This window comes from Pelophylax lessonae (genome assembly GCF_965119305.1).
Source record: "Pelophylax lessonae genome assembly, chromosome: 8".
Taxonomy (NCBI): Eukaryota; Metazoa; Chordata; class Amphibia; order Anura; family Ranidae; genus Pelophylax; species Pelophylax lessonae.
In genome coordinates, this window is record NC_138775.1 from 139854327 (window position 1) to 139874592 (window position 20266).

Genomic DNA, 20266 nt, shown 5'->3' on the forward strand with positions numbered 1-20266 from the left:
GATCTAGATTATCCAGCCCATCGCCCAGTCTGGCAGTTGATTGTAGATCTCCCGAGAGAAAAAAACAAAAAAAGAAGATGTAAGGAAAGAGAAAAAAAAATTGCTACGGCCAGAGATCCCAGCCAGGAGCCTAGGTCCCTTCTCCTTACTAGACAATTTAAATCGAATTACCTAGAGCAGAGAGGGGGGTTATATACCAAGCTGAGGACGGCCCATGGACATAGCCAGGTGTTTTTTGTTTTGCCTAGTCCTAATCCTGGAGGAGCAAATATAACCCAGTAGTTATGATTTATGGAGCGCTGTGTCCATCGATGAATGAAAGAGAAAAGGGGCTTTTACTATATCTTCGATCCTCAACTGTTTCTGATCTGTTTCTTCACAAGATCTTGAACAGCACATCTTGGATCCTCAATCTGCTTTGAAATCTTTGTCTGGGAGAGACCTTGCTGATGTAGTATATAACTACCTTGTGTCTTGTTGCTGTGCTCAGTCTTGCCATGGTGTATGACCTGTGACATAAAACGGTCTTCCACAACCTCACCTTAGAAGTTTGACTGTTACTCACCCAGTTTTAGGCCTCCTGTGCACCAGTTTGTGTTTTAGTTAATGACTGCGTTTACACCGACACATGAAATTGATGATCACTGGCACCTGCTTGGTAAATTTGGTTAATCATACACCTGACACTAATCCTACAAAATCTGAGATATTGTGCAAGTATACAAAGTGTGCACATGTAAGAACTGATGCTGGTTTAAAGCTAAAGGGTAGTCACACCAAATATTGATTTGTTTTAGATTTTGCTTCTGTTCACTCAATTTGCATTTTGAAAAATGTAGGGATGCACCGATCCGACTTTTTTGGACCCGATACCGATATCTGGCGTTGTGAAATCGCCGAACCTGGAACCGATCCGGAGCTACACACAAAGCAAGAGGCTGCAGTACAGAGCAAAGCCGCTGCTTCATGTGCACGGCTCCTCCATTCAAAGGCGGAGTGCATCTGATATCACTCCGCCTGTGAGCCGGACCTATACAGGAAGTAGCGGCTCCCATCCCATACTACTACTGCACCTAGTAAGGGATGGCTGAGCCGTTACCAAGCAAAAACCGTATCGGCCAGTGGATCGGTCAATGTTACCGATCCCCCGATCCATCTAAAATGGCCATATCGGCACCAATATCCGATCCGAATATCGGATCGGTGCATCCCTAGTAAAATGATAGAAATAATTACAATATATTTTTTGAAGGCATTCTCACTTTATAGCATTCTTTCACAGCTGCAAAAAAGAACACACAGAGTGTGGGATTAAGTATTTCACAATTTTATTTTCATATTTTGGTTTGCACATGCGTTTATAATTATGGTTGCACACATACATTATAGTGAGATTGGCACATTAAGAGCGGGTATGGGACAAAGTGTTTCACTATTTTATTTCAAAATTTTGCTTTGCACATGCTTTTATAATATTGATACATGAAGTGCTACACCATTTTTTTTTTTAAAAGTAAATCAACCTTTCCCACCACCACCTTTCTCACGGTTTTCTACTTTAGAACATGACTATGCCAAAAAGGCTTAAAAATATTTTCTAAGTGATGCAGCCTCTCTTTCCATGTCTTCTTCTGTTCTCCATTTGTCTGGGCAGTCCTCTCTTTCCTTGTCATGTTCTTGCAAAATTTCATAAACTTTATCATTTCTTTCAAAATCTCCAGGTTTTCTGGGTAGAATGTGCACATGAACATGACTGACAGTCTGTCCGGCATCTGGACCATCCTGGATAGAAATGGTTAATGAGGTGCCACCAAAGTGGGTCTCCACGACATTCGAAACTCTTTGTACAGAGTTAAAAAGGTCACTAACTTCTTCAGGCCACAGGTCCCTAAATCGTTCTGCAGGTCGTAGCGGACAAACCAGAACATGTCCAGGTACCACTGGCTTTCGATTCACAAAGGCAAAGGACAATTCAGTCTTAAGGAAGATAACTGATGGTTTAATGAGATGTTTACCAAACCCCAAGGACATTATATTTCTATTTTTCAAGTGTATCCTTTTTGCAATGTGGTGATGAAGCTCAGTTGATGTTTCCAGAATCACAATTAATTTAGCAATTCAATCTGCAAAACAAAGAATTATTAGCAGATATATTTAAAATCATAAAAATGAAGGTAAACCTTTTTTTTTTTCTTTACAAATGCACAAATCAGCAATGTCACGCATCTTACATTGCATCGTTTCTTATGGCAGCCCGTAGATTATTTGAATTTCTTTCTTTCCACCACAGGTGGAGTGAGTGGTGGCGGGGGTGGGCAGAACACAATTATTACTGCTAGCAGATGTTGACGCTTTTCCAATTTGTAGAAAATGTTTGTGGTAAGTCTCTAGCAAGAGCAAAGTTGCAGTGGGGAGTCTACAGCAAGAGCTCTGCAAGTCTACCTCATGCTAATTCAGCCACAGTGACCCCTGTGGTGGGATGACTATTGTCAACATAAATGAACCAGAACTTGCAGCAGGCTTAAAGAATGTTTGCAAAGAAAGTTGATCTTGAGTCATGAAATGCAAACTTGCTGCAATTGTGCAAAAAAACTTGTGAAGCCTGGCAAGTGTAGCAATAGCTTAGCAAGTCATTTTCAAACTTGCAGCACAATTGCTTGCTATCTGGGTTTTGATCCATGTAAGGCTGAATGAAGTCAGAAATGTTACTATGGCTATGGATATCCTCAGCAGAGTTTTCTGATTTTTTTTTTTTTTGCCTTATCATCCATAATCGACAAATGAATTCAAGTTGTTAACCACTTAAGCCCCGGAAGATTTTACCCCCATTCCGACCAGGGGGTATTTTACGACTCGGCACTGCGTGACTTTAACTGACAATTGTGCGGTCATGCAATGTGGTACCCAAACGAAATTTACGTCCTTTTTTTCCCACAAACAGAGCTTTCTTTTGGTGGTATTTGATCACCTCTGCGCTTTTTATTTTTTGCGATATTAATAAAAAAAGAGCGAAAATTTTGCAAAAAAATGACATTTTCAACTTTGTCTTTTAAAAAATATCCAATATACTCAATTTATGTATTTTTTTTTGGCCAAAATATATTTAGCTACATGTCTTTGACAAAAAAAAATTCAATGAGCGTATTTTTATTGGTTTGCGCAAAAGTTATAGCGTCTACAAACTATGGTGTAAATACAGAAATTTACGCAGCTTTAATTTTTGACTGCCTATCTTATTTCATGAAGTGCTAAAATGGCAGGGCAGTACAAAACCCCCCCAAACTACCACTTTTTGGAAAGTAGACATCCTAAGGAATGTTCTGAGAGGCATGTTGAGCTCATTGAATATTTCATTTTTTTGTCACAGGTGTTTGAAAAATGACTAAAAATTTTTTTTTTTTTTTTTTTTACACAAAGTTGTCATTGAAATGATATATTGCTCACACATGCCATGGGTATATGTGTAATTACACCCCAAAATATATTCTGCTGCTTCTCCTGAGTACAGGGATACCACATATGTGGGACTTTTTGGGAGCCTAGCTGTGTACGGGACCACAAAAACAAATCCCCACCATCAGAATTTCAAAGGGCGTACATTTTTCATTGCATTTTCTCACTACCTCTAACGGTTTAGGAGGCCCTGAAATGTCAAGATACCACAAAACCCCCCCAAATGACCCCATTTTGGAAAGTAGACACCCCAAGCTGTTTGCTAAGAGGCATGGTGAGTCCATGGAATATTTTATATTTTACCACAAGTTTTGGGAATATTACTATTTTTTTTTTTTATTTTTTTTTTTTACACAACGTTGTCACTAAAAGATAAAATTCTCACACATGACATGGGTATATGTGGAATTACACCCCAAAATACATTCTGCCACTTCTCCTGAGTATGGGGATGCCCCATGTGTGAGACTTTTTGGGAGCCTAGCTGTGTACAGGACCGCGAAAACCAATCAACACTCCCAGGTTTTCTAATGGCGTAAATTGTGCATGTCACCTCTGCACTACCTGTCACAGTTTCGGAGGCCCTAAAATTCCAAGATAGCACAAACCCCCCCCAAATGACCCCATTTTGGAAAGTAGACACCCCAAGCTATTTGCTGAGAGGCATGGTGAGTCCATGGAATATTTTATATTCTGCCACAAGTTCCGGGAAATACATATATATATATATTTTTTTTTTTTTTTTTCACAAAGTTGTCAGTAAATGAAATATTGCTCACACATGCCATGGGTATATGTGAAATGACACCCCAAAATACATTCTGCTGCTTCTCCTGAGTACAGGGATACCCCATGTGTGAGACTTTTTTGCAGTCTAGCCGAGTACAGGTCCCCGAAAACCAGTCCCCGCTTTCAGGCTTTCCAAGGGCGTAAATTGTTGATTTCACTCCTGACTACCTATCACAGTTTCAGAGGCCCTAAAATTCCAAGATAGCACAAAACCCCCCCAAATGACCCCATTTTGGAAAGTAGACACCCCAAGCTATTTGCTGAGAGGCATGGTGAGTCCATGGAATATTTTATATTTTGCCACAAGTTCCGGGAAATATATATATATATATATATTTTTTTTTTTTTTCACAAAGTTGTCAGTAAATGAAATATTGCTCACACATGCCATGGGTATATGTGAAATGACACCCCAAAATACATTCTGCTGCTTCTCCTGAGTACAGGGATACCCCATGTGTGAGACTTTTTTGCAGTCTAGCCGAGTACAGGTCCCCGAAAACCAGTCCCCACTTTCAGGCTTTCCAAGGGCGTAAATTGTTGATTTCACTCCTGACTACCTATCACAGTTTCGGAGGCCCTAAAATTCCAAGATAGCACAAAACCCCCCCAAATGACCCCATTTTGGAAAGTAGACACCCCAAGCTATTTGCTGAGAGGCATGGTGAGTCCATGGAATATTTTATATTTTGCCACAAGTTCCGGGAAATATATATATATATATATTTTTTTTTTTTTTTTACACAAAGTTGTCAGTAAATGATATATTGCTCACACATGCCATGGGTATATGTGAACTGACACCCCAAAATACATTCTGCTGCTTCTCCTGAGTATAGGGATACCCCATGTGTGAGACTTTTTTGCAGTCTAGCCGAGTACAGGACCCCGAAAACCAATCATCGCCTTCAGGCTTTCCAAGGGCGTAAATTGTTGATTTCACTCCTGACTACCTATCACAGTTTTGGAGGCCATGAAATGCCAAGACAGCACAACCCCCCCCCCAAATGACCCCTTTTCGGAAAGTAGACACCCTGAGCTATTTGCAGAGAGGCATGTTGAGTGTTTTGCAGATCTCACTTTTTGTCACAAAGTTTTGGAAATTGAAAAAAGAGGAAAAAAAATGCATTTTCCTGTTTTTTCTTCATTATCCAAAAAAAATTAGAGCTGCAAAATACTCACCATGCCTCTCAGCAAATAGATTGGAGTGTCTACTTTGCAAAATGGGGTCATTTGGGGGGGGTTTGTGCAATCTTGGCTTTTTATGGACTTCAAAACTGTGATAGGTAGTAAGGAGTGAGATCAACAATTTACGCCCTTAGAAAGCCTAAAGGTGCGCATTGGTTTTCCGGGTCCTGTACGCGGCTAGACTGGCAAAAAGTCTCACACATGGGGTATCATTGTACTCAGGAGAAGCAGCAGAATGTATTTTGGGGTGTCATTTCACATATACCCATGGCCTGTGTGAGCAATATATCATTTACTGACAACTTTGTGTAAAAAAATAAAAAAAAATAAAAAATATTTTTTTCCTCGAAACTTGTGGCAAAATATAAACTATTCCATGGACTCACCATACTTCTCAGCCAGTAGCTTGGAGTGTCTACTTTGCAAAATGGGGTCATTTGGGGGGGTTTTGTGCCATCTTGAAATTTCAGGGCCTCTGAAACTGTGACAGGTAGTCAGGGGTAAAATCAGCAATTTACGCCATTAGAAAACCTGAAGATGTGGATTGGTTTTCGGGGGCGCGTACACAGCTAGGCTCCCAAAAAGTCTCACACATGTGGTATCCCTGTACTCAGGAGAAGCAAAAGAATGTATTTTGGGGGGTCATTTCACATATTCCCATGGCATGCATGAGCAATATATCATTTAGTGACAACTTTCTGTAAAAAAACAACAAAAAAAAAAAAAACAATAATTTTCCCGAAACTTGTGGCAAAATATAAAATACTCCATGGACTCACCATGCCTCTCAGAAAAAAGCTTTGGGTGTCTACTTTTCAAAAAGGGGTCATTAGGGGGGTGTTTGAACAGTTCCGGCATTTTATACTCAATCTTATCCACACATCACCCACTCTTCTAACCACTTGAAAACCAAGCCTTTTCTGTGCCTTTTTGTTTACATGAAAAAATATTTTTTTTTTACTAGAAAATTACTTTGAACCCCCAAACATTATATATTTTTTTAAAGCAGAGGCCCTATAGAATAAAATGGTGGATGTTGCAAATTTTTTTGTCACACGGTATTTGCGCACAGATTTTCCAAACGCAATTTTTGCGAAAAAAATACATTTTTTTTAAATTTATTGCACAAATACACTATATAATTCCAATTTTTTTGGTAAAATTTAAAAGATGATCTTATGCCGAGTTCATAGACACCTAACATGACATGCTTTAAAAATTGCGCATGCCTGCGCAGCGACAAAAACGTATGTACATTTTTGAAAACCTTTAAAAGTCTCTACAGGTTACCACTTTAGACTTACAGAGGAGGTCTACTGCAAGAATTACTGCACTCGATCTGGCGATCGCGGCGATACCTCACATGCATGCTGCAATTGTGGTTTACATATGACACTAGACCACCGCTTGCGTGCGCCATTGCGCGCAAGCACCGGGGGTAAGGGGGGGGGCTCAATTTTTTTTTTTTTTTTTTCTTTTTTCTTTTGCTTTTTTATGTTATTTTGACACCTTTCCTTTAATTTTTTTTTTTTTTTAAATCATTTTTATTGTTATCATAGTGAATTTAAATATCCCCTATGATAGCAATCTGTAGTGACAGGTACTCTTTTTTTAAAAAATTGGGGTCTTTTAGACTCTAGATCTCTCCTCTGACCTTAACGCATCTGACCACACCAAAATTGGTGTGATAAAATACTTTCCCAATTTCCCAATGGCCCTGTTTATTTCTGGCGAAACAGAAGTCATAAAATGCTCGTAGCCTCCGGCATCTTAGGCCATAGAGATGATTGGAGCCATTCTCATCTCCAACTAGCTCTATGGTTAGATAATTGAACCACCGGCTGCACTCTCGGGTTAACCGGTGGGACAGGAGAGCCCGAGAAAAACCATGGAAGGCTGCGGAAGGCAGCGGTGGGGGGGGGGAGGCCCCTCCCACTGCATGTAAAAGCAGTCTAGCGGCCAATTACCTGCTAGAATTGCTTTTACATGTAAGCCGACCGCTGGCTGTAAAAAACGATACCAAGATGATGCCTAAATCTGCAGGCATCATCCTGGTATAACCACTCAAAGTCCAGCAACGTACCAGTACATTGCTGGTCCTTGTTTGGCATATAGGTTTTTTTTTTTTCCATGCAGCCTGTGGGCTGAACGGAAAAAAAGAGAACCTATCAGAAATCAGCACAGGAATAATGCGTAGTATTACTCATCATTAACCGCCCAAACAACCACCCACTGAATTTAATGATGGGTATACACGACACTATCCACGTATACCAAAATAGGATTTTAACTGCAGTGCTGAAATCAGAAAATCACCACAGCTGCTATCAGCAAAGGTATCCATATATGCTGAGCGCAAACGCTGTTTGTGTCAGAATATATAAAATCAATGCGTGGTAGCCGACGAGGGACCTGCAAGAGAAACAGGTCACAAAAGAATGAAAAAACAAACAAAGGACATTGAAAAAAAGTATAGTAGGAAGGAGTAGAAGGACATATAAAATGACTGACAAAAACAGTTTTTGGATCTTCATCATTAACCGCCCAAACAACCACCCACTGAATTTAATGATGGGTATACACGGCGCTATCCACGTATACCAAAATAGGATTTTAACTGCAGTGCTGAAATCAGAAAATCACCACAGCTGCTATCAGCAAAGGTATCCATATATGCTGAGCGCAAACGCTGTTTGTGTCAGAATATATAAAATCAATGCGTGGTAGCTGACGAGGGACCTGCAAGAGAAACAGGTCACAAAAGAATGAAAAAACAAACAAAGGACATTGAAAAAAAGTATAGTAGGAAGGAGTAGAAGGACATATAAAATTACTGACACCACAACAGTTTTTGGATCCTTTTATTTTTCTTTCTAACTGTTCCTTTACTTCTTGATTTGGGAGGGACTGCGATCATCTGCGATCTTCTCTTCCAGCTTGGGTCTCTCAAAATGTCGATGGACATCCAACATCCTTCGAGACCCTGTGTTTATGTGCCCTACACTGTGTCGTGCTGTACCCTACGCTAATAATCCACTAGTGTATGGTAGCGCTCGAAACATTCCCCGATGCAGAGACCAGGTTGGTCAGGACATTTGGGACAATAATAACGGGTGTCACGCCTAAATCCGCGCTTGCTACAGACACGACATCTTCTTTGGGGCCATCTTTGGGTAGGGGTACTCGGGAGGACATGTGAAAAATGCCTCTCATGCAGCCGGCTCACTGCATCTGGAAGGGGAAGTTGGGCAGGCATGCCTCCTGGGTACAGGTAGGCAAGGATGATCTCTTCCTGGAATTCCCGGAAAGATCCAGTTCGTCCTGACGCCCTGTATAGGACAAAGGCGTTCAGCATAGCCAATTGGTATAGGTAAACAGACACTTTTTTGTACCAGCGTCTGGCTTTACGGGCAACTAAATACGGCGCCAAAAGCTGGTCGTTAAGGTCCACCCCTCCCATGTTAAGGTTATATTCGTGGACACAGAGGGGTTTCTCCATAACGCCAGTTGCCGTAGGAATTTGGATCGTCGTGTCTGGGTGAAGGGAGGACAGAACATAAACATCCCGTGTATCCTTCCACTTCACCGCAAGTAATTTGTCCGTTTTCAAGCAGGCTCTCGCCCCCCGACTAAGACGGGAATCTACAAGCCGTTGGGGGAAGCCCCGGCGATTAGGTCGCACGGTGCCACATGCGCCAATTTGTAAATCGAGAAGGTGACTAAATAGTGGCACGCTTGTATAAAAGTTGTCCACGTACAAATGGTACCCCTTTCCGGATAAGGGTGACACCAAGTCCCAAACGATCTTACCGCTGCTCCCTATGTAGTCTGGGCAGTTGGGGGGCTCCACACAGCTATCTTTTCCCTCATAGACCCGGAAACTAACTGTATAGCCTGTGGCCCTGTCACACAATTTATACAGCTTGACCCCGTACTTGGCACGCTTGCTGGGGAGGTACTGTTTCATAGCAAGGCGGCCAGTAAATTTAATCAGGGACTCGTCAACGCAGACAACTTGTTCGGGGGTAAACAAGGCTGCAAACCGCTGATTGAAGTGGTCTATGAGGGGCCGAATTTTGTGGAGCCGATCGTATGCAGGGTCTCCCCGAGGACGACAGAGTTCATTGTCGCTGAAATGCATAAATCGCAGAATTTGCTCGTATCTCGTCCTGGACATAGAGGCAGAGTACATGCGCATATGGTGAACTGGGCTAGTGGACCAATATAGCCGCAATTCACTCTGTTTAGTTATGCCCATGTGAAGGGAAAGGCCCAGAAAGATCTTAAATTCGGAAACCGTTATAGGTTTCCAGCCGAATTGTCTGGCAAGGTGTGAATTTGGGTTGGCGGCGATGAACTGTTGTGCATATAAATTTGATTGATCCACAATAGATCTGTAAAGATCTTCCGTGAAGAACAGCTCAAAAAAGTTCAGGGGCGTAAAACCAGCTGTCTCCACGTGGATTCCAGGTTGGGCGGTGAATGGGGGAAGTACTGGCGCTGTAGTATCAGTGGGTTGCCAATTAGGAAATGCCAGCGCATTAGGGAGGGCACTATGGGCTCTACGGGCCTGTCTTCGAATACGCGGTGGCCGCGGGCCACTACTTGTGCTAGCCACCGCACCAGCTTCAACTGCACTTAGGGGACTCGCCACGTCACCAGGTCTTACTGCAGTGCTGGTTGTACTAGGTCCAGGTTGTACTAGGCCGCTGGCGCTTGCCAGGTCGCCAGAAGGATGAGCGGCACTAGTACCCACACTCTGCTCCATACGAGCACCCTGCGATTCCTGCATCACAACAACTTCAGAATGGGGTCGGGTACGCCTGGGTCTAACAGGGACCCATCTGTCGTCGGAGCTATCTGTCAGGGCGCCGCTGCCGTCATCAGGTTCATATACTGACACTAATTCGGTCATTATAGCTTCCCCTTCGCTATCAGATGACTCGGTCAGCATATAACTGAGAAGCTCTTCATCCCTGTACGAACGTTTGGTCATTTTGGTAACTAAATTTACTCGTACAGTGATGCGACTCACAGGTAATAAAAGCACCTGGTTGTCGAAGATTATTTCAAGCGCTACAAAAAAAACTGCTAATGCTAGCAGGGATCAGGCCTGACTCTGCTAACACAGCGGTTTTGTGTCTTGTGTTTTTTTGCAAGTGACAGTAATCTATTGATTACTACACTTGCCTGGGTGAAAGGGTTAAACGCAGGTGCTGGCCGGAATCAGTACTGATCGTGCAAACACCGCGTTTTGGGAACCCTAAACTATGGGGGCGCTAGTATAGTTCTGATCAGATATTGATCTGTTCAAACACTATACTAGAAATGGAAGTGTAGGTGCGTGCGTGCGTGTGTGGCAATCAAGGGGTTACTTCTAAACTATGCGCTGGGGATCTGGGGGGGGTGGCGGGGACCCTAAACCTCCTTTGGGAAAGAAACTAGCTAGCTAGCGCAACCTCAAGTCACAATGACACCAATACAAAATACAGTAAAAACAGTATATTATGTGTGTATTAGTGCTAATGTGACAGAGGGTGTAGGGGTTAACGGGATGTGATCAGGGGGGGATCAGGGGTTTAAATCTTTATTGGAAGGGACTGGCGGGTATCCTAAGGATAAAAGGAACGGTGGCAAGCGCTAAACCTGGTCACAAGTCACACTTATACGGGTATATAGAAAATGCTATATACTGTATACAGTGTGCGTTGTGGCAGGGGGTGTAGGGGTGATCAGGAGGGGATCAGGGGATTAAATCTTTATTGGGCGGGTGGCGGGGACCCTAAACCTCCTTGGGACACAAACTTAGTCGCCTGCGCTAATTCTGATCACAATCACACTAATACAAAAATACAAAAACACAGTATATTACGTTTGTATTAGTGCTGATGTGACAGAGGGTGTAGGGGTTAACTAGCGGTGATCAGGGGGGGATCAGGTGGGATCAGGGGCTTAAATCTTTATTAGGGGGGGGTGGCGGGTAATTCAAGTGGAAAAAGGGGGGTCGCAAGCGCTAGACCTGACCACAAATCACACTTATACGGGTATATAGCAAAATGCTATATACTGTATACGGTGTGTGTTATGGCAGGGGGTGTAGGGGTGATCAGGGGGGGGTCAGGGGCTTAAATCTTTATTGGGCGGGTGGCGGGGACCCTAAACCTTCTTGGGACAGAAACTTAGTCGCCTGCGCTAATTCTGATCACAATGACACTAATACAAAAATACAATAACACCGTATATTGCGTTTGTATTAGTGCTGATGTGACAGAGGGTGTAGGGGTTAACGGCGGTGATCAGGGGGGGGTCAGGGGAGATCAGTGGGTTAAATCTTTATTAGGGGGGGGTGGGGGGTAATTTGAGTGGAAAAGGGGGGGTCGCAAGGGCTACACCTGTTCACAAATCACACTTATACAGGTATATAGGTATATTCTATATGCTGTATATAGTGTGTGTTGTGTCAGGTGCTGTAGGGGTTAATTGGGGGGGCGATCGGGGGTGAAATGTGCCTATCTAACTGTGTGTGGGTGTGCTTGGTGCAGTACTCACAGTAAGATGTGCTCTCCTCTCACGCTGGATCCAAAAAGACCGTTGTGGGGGGAGGGCACATCTCCTCTAAGCCTGTGTTTACATTTCACAGGCTTAGAGGATGATCTGATTGGGCAGGACCGATCAACAGGTCCAGACCAAAAATGATTGGCCTGGACCTGATGACTGATCGGTTCTGAACCCAATCGAGTCATCATCGGCGGCGGGGACGCGCGGGAGCGCGCACAGGGCCGGCAAATTGTGCTGACGTAGGCCTACGTCAGTTTGCCTGGCCGGGGCTGAGTGCCGACGTAGATCGTCGTGCGCCGGTCGTAAAGTGGTTAAGGCAAGTATGACTACTTCGTAACAGCAAGGAGCTATATTTGGTATGGACATCCTTCTCTAGCTATTCAGCAATGTTTTTACAATACTACTGGACAATGCATGGATGAAACATTTTTTAAATACGCCTTTACCAAAAGTTTTGAGAATGACACTAATAATTGTCACAAATTCTGCTGCTTAAGTAAAAAACAAGGGTTTTTTGTTCACCTGCCTCTGGAGGATTGACCACAAGTTCTCAATGGGATTAAGGTCTGGGAAGTTTCTTGGCCATGGACCAAAAATGTCTATGTTTTGTTCCCCAAGCCACTTAATTATCACTTTTGCCTTATGGCAAGGTGCTTCATTATGTTGCAAAAGGCATTGTTCCTCACCAAACTGTTCTTGGATGGTTGGGAGAAATTGCTCTCGGAGGATGTTTTTGTACCATTCTTTATTCATGGCTGTGTTCTTGGGCAAAATTGTGAGTGAGCCCACTCCCTTGGCTGAGAACCAACGCCACACATGAATGGCTCCAGGATGCTTTACTGTTGGCATGACATGGGCCTAATGGTAGTGCTCACCTTTTCTTCCCTTGACAAGGTTTTTTTACGGATGCCCAAAACAAATCGGAAAGGGGTTTTCGTCAGAGAAAATGACTTTATTTCAGTCCTCAGCAGTCCAATCCCTGTACCATTTGCAGAATATCAGTCTGTCCCTGATGTTTTTCCTAGAGAGAAGTGGCTTAATTGCGGTCCTTCTTGACACCAGGCCATCCTCCAAAAGTCTTCTTCTCACTGTGCATACAGATGCACTTACACCTGCCTACTGCCATTCCTGACCAAGCTCGGCACTGGTGGTGCCCGGATCCCACAGCAGAATCAACTATAGAAGGTCCTGGTGCTTGCTGGACTTTCTTTAGCACCCTGAAGCCTTCTTCAATGCAGTGGAGATGTTTTTTATGGGATTAAGTTAATTTTCATAGCAAAGAGGGACTTTTTTTTTCTGATCACTCTTCATAGCATTCTGGAGTATATACAAACTGCCATCCCAAAAACTGAGGCAGCAGACTTTGTTAATTATTTGTGTAATTTTCCAAACTTTTGGCCACGACTGTACAGTGCTGTGTTCCAGCAGCAGGACAGAAACTTCCTATCCAGCTCCAAAAACAAAATCAAGTTGGGCTGAGCACTGCTTAACATTTCACAGAGAGCTTTGTATTTTCTTAACCGCTTAAGGACCAGAAGGGTTTACCCCCTTAAAGACTAGGCCATTTTTTTCAGTTTGGCACTGCGTTACTTTAACAGACAATTGCGTGGTAGTGCGACGTTGTACCAATAAAAATTTATGTCCTTTTTTTCCCACAAATAGAGCTTTCTCTTGTTGGTATTTGATCACCTGTGTGATTTTTATTTTTTGCGCTATAAACAAAAAAGTGCGACAATTCTAAAAAAAAAATTATATATATTTTTCACTTTCTGCTATATAACATTCTTATATATATATATATATATATATATATATATATATAAAAATGTAAAAATCTATTTTCATAATTTTAGGCCAATTTGTATTGTGCTACATACAGCTGCAAAAAAAGTATGTGAACCCTTTGGAATGATATGGATTTCTGCACAAATTGGTCATAAAATGTGATCTGATTGATCATCATCATGTAAGTCACAACAAAAGACAATCACAGTCTGCTTAAACTAATAACACACAAAGAATGAAATGTTGCCATGTTTTTATTGAACACACCATGTACACATTCACAGTGCAGGTGGAAAAAGTATGTGAACCCTTGGATTTAATAACTGGTTGAGCCTCCTTTGGCAGCAATAACTTCAACCAAACGTTTCCTGTAGTTGCAGATCAGACGTGCACAACGGTCAGGAGTAATTCTTGACCATTCCTCTAGAGAACTGTTTCAGTTCAGCAATATTCTTGGGATGTCTGGTGTGAATCTCTTTCTTGAGGTCATGCCACAGCATCTCAATTGGGTTGAGGTCAGGACTCTGACTGGGTGTAAGATCCTTGGTATATTCAGTGCCTTTCTGCCTCTTTACTTCCGGGTTGCGTTCCACCACTCAGGTAGGTGGAACGCATATGGGTGTGGTAATGGTTCACAGCGCTGACGTCATCATCAGGCGCCGCATAGGGCGCCTATTTCAACTGACGGTCTGCACTCACACATTGTTCGTGCAACCGCTCCTGATAGATGCCTAACCTGACGCTGCCGAATCTTCCAGTGACACACCCCATTTCTGTATTGACCGGAGCCTCGCTACCTCTCTCTACGCTTATTTGCTTCCTGGCTATTGATAAGTACCCCACAGGGGACCCCTCCTTATCAACAACGCTTGCTACCTATTACTTGCATTATTGAACTGATTGCTAGCTCTTATACATCTTGCTTTCTATCATCTACTACCTGCATTGCTGAATTAGATTGCTAGCTCTCATACATCTTGCTTGCTAATACCTAAACCTGCATTACTGAACTAGCTTACCAACTCTTGTACATCTTGCCTACTACTATTTACCACCTACTGAATGTACTAGATTGCTAGCTCTTGGGATCACTATTCATCACCACTTGCTACCATTTCTCAGAACCTATACCTTCAGTGTATCATTTCACTGCTACTTGCATTTAGTACCTATCACTCGCATAACATCATTTACTGAGTGTTTGTACATGTGCATACTGAACCAGGCTGAACCACTATGATGAGTCAAGAGAGTTGGATCAGGTGATTTAACATTTCTCTACAAGACTACTGAGTGGAACTCTGCAGCTGTAGATCCAGTCCATTGACCTAAATAATCAGAGCGTTACACTGGGCCACTTCAGAAGGCGTATTTTCTTCTGTTTAAGCCATTCTGTTGTTGATTTACTTCTATGCTTTGGGTCATTGTCCTGTTGCAACACCCATCTTCTGTTGAGCTTCAGCTGGTAGACAGATGGCCTTACGTTCTCCTGCAAAATGTCTTGATAAAACTTGGGAATTCATTTTTCCTTCGATGATAGCAATCCATCCAGGCCCTGACGCAGCAAAGCAGCCCCAAACCATGATGCCCCCACTACCATACTTGACAGTTGGGATGAGGTTTTGATGTTGGTGTGCTGTGCCTCTTTTTCGCCACACACTGTTGTGTGCTTCTTCCAAACAACTCAACTTTGGTTTCATCTGTCCACAGAATATTTTGCCAGTACTGCTGTGGAACATCCAGGTGCTCTTGTGCAAACTGTAAACGTTTTGTTTGGACAGCAGTGGCTTCCTCTGTGGTATCTTCCCATGGAATCCATTCTTGTTTAGTGTTCTACGTATTGTAGATTCGCTAACAGGGATGTTAGCATTCACAAAAGACTTACTTTTGTAAGTCTTTAGCTGACACTCTAGGATTCTTCTTCACCTCATTGAGCAGTCTGCGTTGTGCTCTTGCAGTCATCTTTACAGGATGGCCACTCCTAGGGAGAGTAGCAGCAGGTAATGGAACTTTCTCCATTTATAGACAATTCATCTTACCGTGGACTGATGAACAGCAAGGCTTTTGGAGATACTTTTATAACCCTTTCCAGCTTTGAGCAAGTCAGCAATTCTTAATCGTAGGTCTTCTGAGAGCTCTTTTGTGCGAGGCATCATTCGCATCAGGCAATGCTTTTTGTGAAAAGCAAACCCAGAACTGGTGTGTGTTTTTATAGGGCAGGGCAGCTGTAACCAACACCTCCAATCTCATCTCATTGATTGGACTCATTTTGGCTGACATCTCACTCCAATTAGCTCTTGGAGATGTCATTAGTCTAGGGGTTCACATACTTTTTCCACCTGCACTGTGAAAGTTTAACATGGTGTGTTCAATAAAAACATGGCAACATTTCATTCTTTGTTTGTTATTAGTTTAACCACTTAAGCCCCGGAAGATTTTACCCCCTTCCTGACCAGGGCCTATTTTGCGTTTCGGCACTGCGTGACTTTAACTGACAATTGCGCGGTCGTGCGACGCTGTACCTAAACTAATTTGACGTCCTTTTTTTTCCCACAAACAGAGCTTTCTTTTGGTGGTATTTGATCACCTGTGCGATTTTTTGATCATGCGCTATAAACAAAAAAAAAAAACAACAATATTTTTCACATTTTTCTTATATGAAATTCCCCAAAAAAAATGTAAAAATCAAAATTTTAACATTTTAGGCCAATTTTTTTTATGCTACATATGTTTGGTAAAATCGCAAAAAGCGTATTTTGATTGGTTTGCGCAAAAGTTATTGCGTTTACTAAGGGAAAGATTTTTGTTGTTTTTTTTTTTAACGAGTAATGGCGGCAATCTGCGATTTTTTTTGCGGGACTGCGACATTGCGGCGGACAGATTGGACCCTTGACTGACATTTTTGACACTTTTGGGGTTACCACTGACATTACTACAGTAATCAGTGCTATACATATACTGTTACTGTAAAAATTACACTGGCAGTGAAGGGGTTAACTTTTTTGAGAGGGAGGGGTTAAGTGTGTCCCTAGGGGCATGCTTCTAACTGTGATTGGATGTGGCTTGAGGTGTAAGAACAAAGATCAATGGTCCTACATAGCAGAACCGTATGATCTCAATTCTTAGACAGGGGAGAATGACAGGCGGCTGTGTTTACATTAGCCGCCTGCCTTTCTCCCGCTGTAACGGACAATCGCGAGTGCCCGGCGGACATCGGGTCCGCCAGGCACATGCGCGGGGGGGTCCGTGAGCGAGCGGGAGCGCGCCTCCGGCGGCGCGCGCTCGCTCACTCCCTAGAGCCTCACAGGCTAGCGACGTAGACCTACGTCGCTTTGCCTGTGAGGGGCTGACTGCCGACGTAAATCGTCGTTAGGCAGTCGGCAAGTGGTTAAGCAGACTGTGATTGTCTATTGTTGTGACTTAGATGATGATGAGGATCAGATCACATTTTATGACCAATTTGTGCAGAAATCCATATCATTCCAAAGGGTTCACATACTTTTTCTTGCAGCTGTATTTTTGGTAAAAAAATTCCCAATAAGCGTATTTTTTTTTTTTACTAGTAATGATAGCGATCGATGTAGGCCACCAGAGTAGCGTTGACTAAGGGACCCCATCAGGAGTCCTGTGAGAGGACCCGCCCAATGCACCAGCGACAACTTGATTGCCCAAACCTCCAGGACATTGATGCACAGTCGAGCCTCATCCGGTGTCTGGTGATCTTGAGCTGAATTAGAGCCCAGGACTCGTCCCCAGCTGACTTGCTGGTGATCGTCATGACCACTGTCCCACAAAGAGGAAGTAAGAACCTCCCAGCCCGTAGGCATGTAAACCGTAGCCACCAAAAGAACAGAGGCCCTCCGCAACAAGTCCAGATGAAGATGGAAATCCTGAAAAGTAGTACCTGTCCTATTGGACAGGACTTCCTACTGTAGACTCCTCATATGGAGATGTGCATACAGAACTGCTTTGAAGGTAGCCGCCATCGGACTCTAAGCCTGCAGGCAAACTGCAGGGAGAGTTGTTTGTGGGACAAAGGCCACTGGGCCACAAATTCAAGCCTCTGGATTTCGTGGAAGAAAGCACCTTGGCCTGCCCCAAATTGAGAACCAAGCCTAGAGACTCCAATAACCTGGATGGAGGCAAGGCAGACTGTTTAAGGGCCAAGCTGCACTGAAGATCTCCAAGGAAAATATGGTGATCTCTACACTGTCCAAGGCCGATTGAGGCTCCTCCTACAGGAGTAAAGCAACTAGGTAACCAATTACAGCAATCCCTCATTGTCTTAGCAAAGAAGGGCCCAGTGACCAAAGGGCAGCGCCACCAACGATAATGCCCTTCCCCAACACAAGCCTATGAAATGTTGGGGCCCCTTGCAGATGGGAATGTGCAGGTTGGTGACCTTGGTCTCTATGGAGGTCAGGAAAACTCTTAGATGAAGAGGAGCCACCACCAAGTGGATGTCAGGGCTGACTACTACTACTCAATGAACAGCTTTTTTTCTTTCAGTGCTCAGAGCTGCTCAGCTGTTGGTTAATTACCAGCCACTCGTATCCACAGTGTCTCACCTGGTTACCATTACCTGCCTCATTAGTTCAGCCTACAACCAGCCCCTTTTGGCCATTTAAGCAGCTTAGCTAATTTCCTCCTCACCCTTGCATTGTCAATACCTCCTGTGTGTTCCTGCTTGTGTTTCTGTGTATGACTTGGCCTGGCTGACTTATCTTCCATTACCTGTTGCTAATTTTGCCCCTCACTTTGCTGACTCCTGGCTTCCTGATTCCAATTATCTGATTACTCGCTCTGGCATCCAAGCCCTTGCTTGTGTTTTTGACTACGTTCCTGAACTATGTGTTATCTTTGCTATTAATCAAGGTGTGATTTTAACTGCATTTTCTGTCTCCATCTGATTTATGGTTCCTGACAGCGAGTGGACTCCATTGGAACTTCTGAACCCACATGAAAGCATGCAAGACTTTAATGTCCAGGACTGGGCAAACCCGTACATCGTGGGGAATGTAAACCGCTGGGATTAAATTCCCATGGAATTGTTCCGACATGAGAACTGGGACATTCACTTCCCAATGGAGCAGAACCTGCATCTCCCCACACAGAGCCTGTAAGCTCAACTGCGAAAGCTGAAGGAGGGAAGGAATCTGTCCAGGGAAAAGGAATGACCCCTTTTAGTAATCCAGAGACAAAAAGACGGCAAAATAAAAACAAAGTGTAGCGCTCCTTGATAGAACATAATACAGTTACACCAAAGTAAATAAAAAGTCCATCTTTTAGTCTTCATGCAGTGACTTGTAACGTGAATAAAGATATAACCCAGAAAGGAGTTCCTCCACCACCTCAGGAAGCACGCACAGTCTCTTACCAAATGTAGTTGACCTAATACAAGGGGTCAAAAATACGCGATAATGCTCCAGGAGTGGTTCACGGACAACCCGATCCACCACCATATACAATCAGATAGCCAGCTATCATTAAACAAAACACCCTTTCTGGTTTCTGGGCCCAGTGTCTGATGCTACCTCTTTATGCGTTTCGTCACACAGATTATACCCTGCTCTTGTTTAAGCTGATTGGTCAAGCATGAGGACGTACAAGCATGAAAACGTAAACACGCTGATAGAGGCCACACGTTCGTGGCTATGCAGTTCTGGAATCAGCAGTCTCCAGATCATAGGGTGGACCTAACATGGACCCCTGCTAGCTGATGTGTTTTAAAGGTTTTCCTTCTACTACAGAGCCTTGGTACCCAGGCGCTGGGCCCGGAAAACCCAGAAGGGGTGTTTTCTTTAGGGATAGCCAGCTGCCTCCCTGAAACTGCCTGAGAGATTATCTTAATTGTGGGAAAGTTCTAAGCGGTTTGTAAATGGTGGTGGATTGGGTCACCCATGAACCATTCCTGGAACATTATTGCGTGGACCATTTGTAATTGCCACATTTTGCTGACTGGAAGCTAAAAAGAGTGGAACGTTTTGCTTTTGACTGCTGGGATTGCTGTGGTTGAAGTTTTAGTTTCTTTGGGGTCTTTACTAGACCCTTTTTAAACACCTTTTCTGTCACTTTTTAAATAGCATTTTTTTTTCTCTTTCCTTCCTTCAGTCTGCTAAATAAGGGGAATGTTTAATTGGTCACAGGTGCTACTACAGGTACTATATTACTTTCTGCAGTACTCACTTTGTGCTTGCTCACCCTTTGCTTGCTGGAACTTTGACACAATTGAAACTTGACTAAGTGGTGAGTTAAAAACAGGAAAGTAGAACAGGAGTATTCTGGCCTGTAAGTAACATCTGAAATTTCCTGTTAGTAATAATTTTGTAACTGGGATAAGGAGTGCTAGCAAGGTTGAAGGTTTTGTGCAGTGCACAGTGTGCCACATGTATACAACAGGATGAATACTGCTGTGACAGATGTGAGTGGGTTGCCCTTCTGGAAGCTCACATTAGAGATCTGGAGGAGCAAACTAACACTGGGCAGAACTGAT

At 43.3% G+C, this 20266-nt stretch overlaps 1 protein-coding gene across 1 annotated transcript; it reads right to left on the bottom strand.

Annotated features, from left to right (window-relative positions):
- Positions 1-1582: 1582 nt before the first annotated feature.
- FHIT (fragile histidine triad diadenosine triphosphatase) lies at positions 1583-2106 on the bottom strand. Its single transcript, XM_082266125.1, has one exon. The coding sequence runs from the start codon at positions 2029-2031 to the stop codon at positions 1585-1587; it is 447 nt and encodes a 148-aa protein (XP_082122251.1). The 5' UTR covers positions 2032-2106; the 3' UTR covers positions 1583-1584.
- Positions 2107-20266: the final 18160 nt, after the last annotated feature.

Excerpts from the sequence above, each read along its gene's own strand:
- FHIT (XM_082266125.1), bottom strand. The coding sequence starts at position 2,031 with ATGTCCTTGGGGTTTGGTAAACATCTCATTAAACCATCAGTTATCTTC.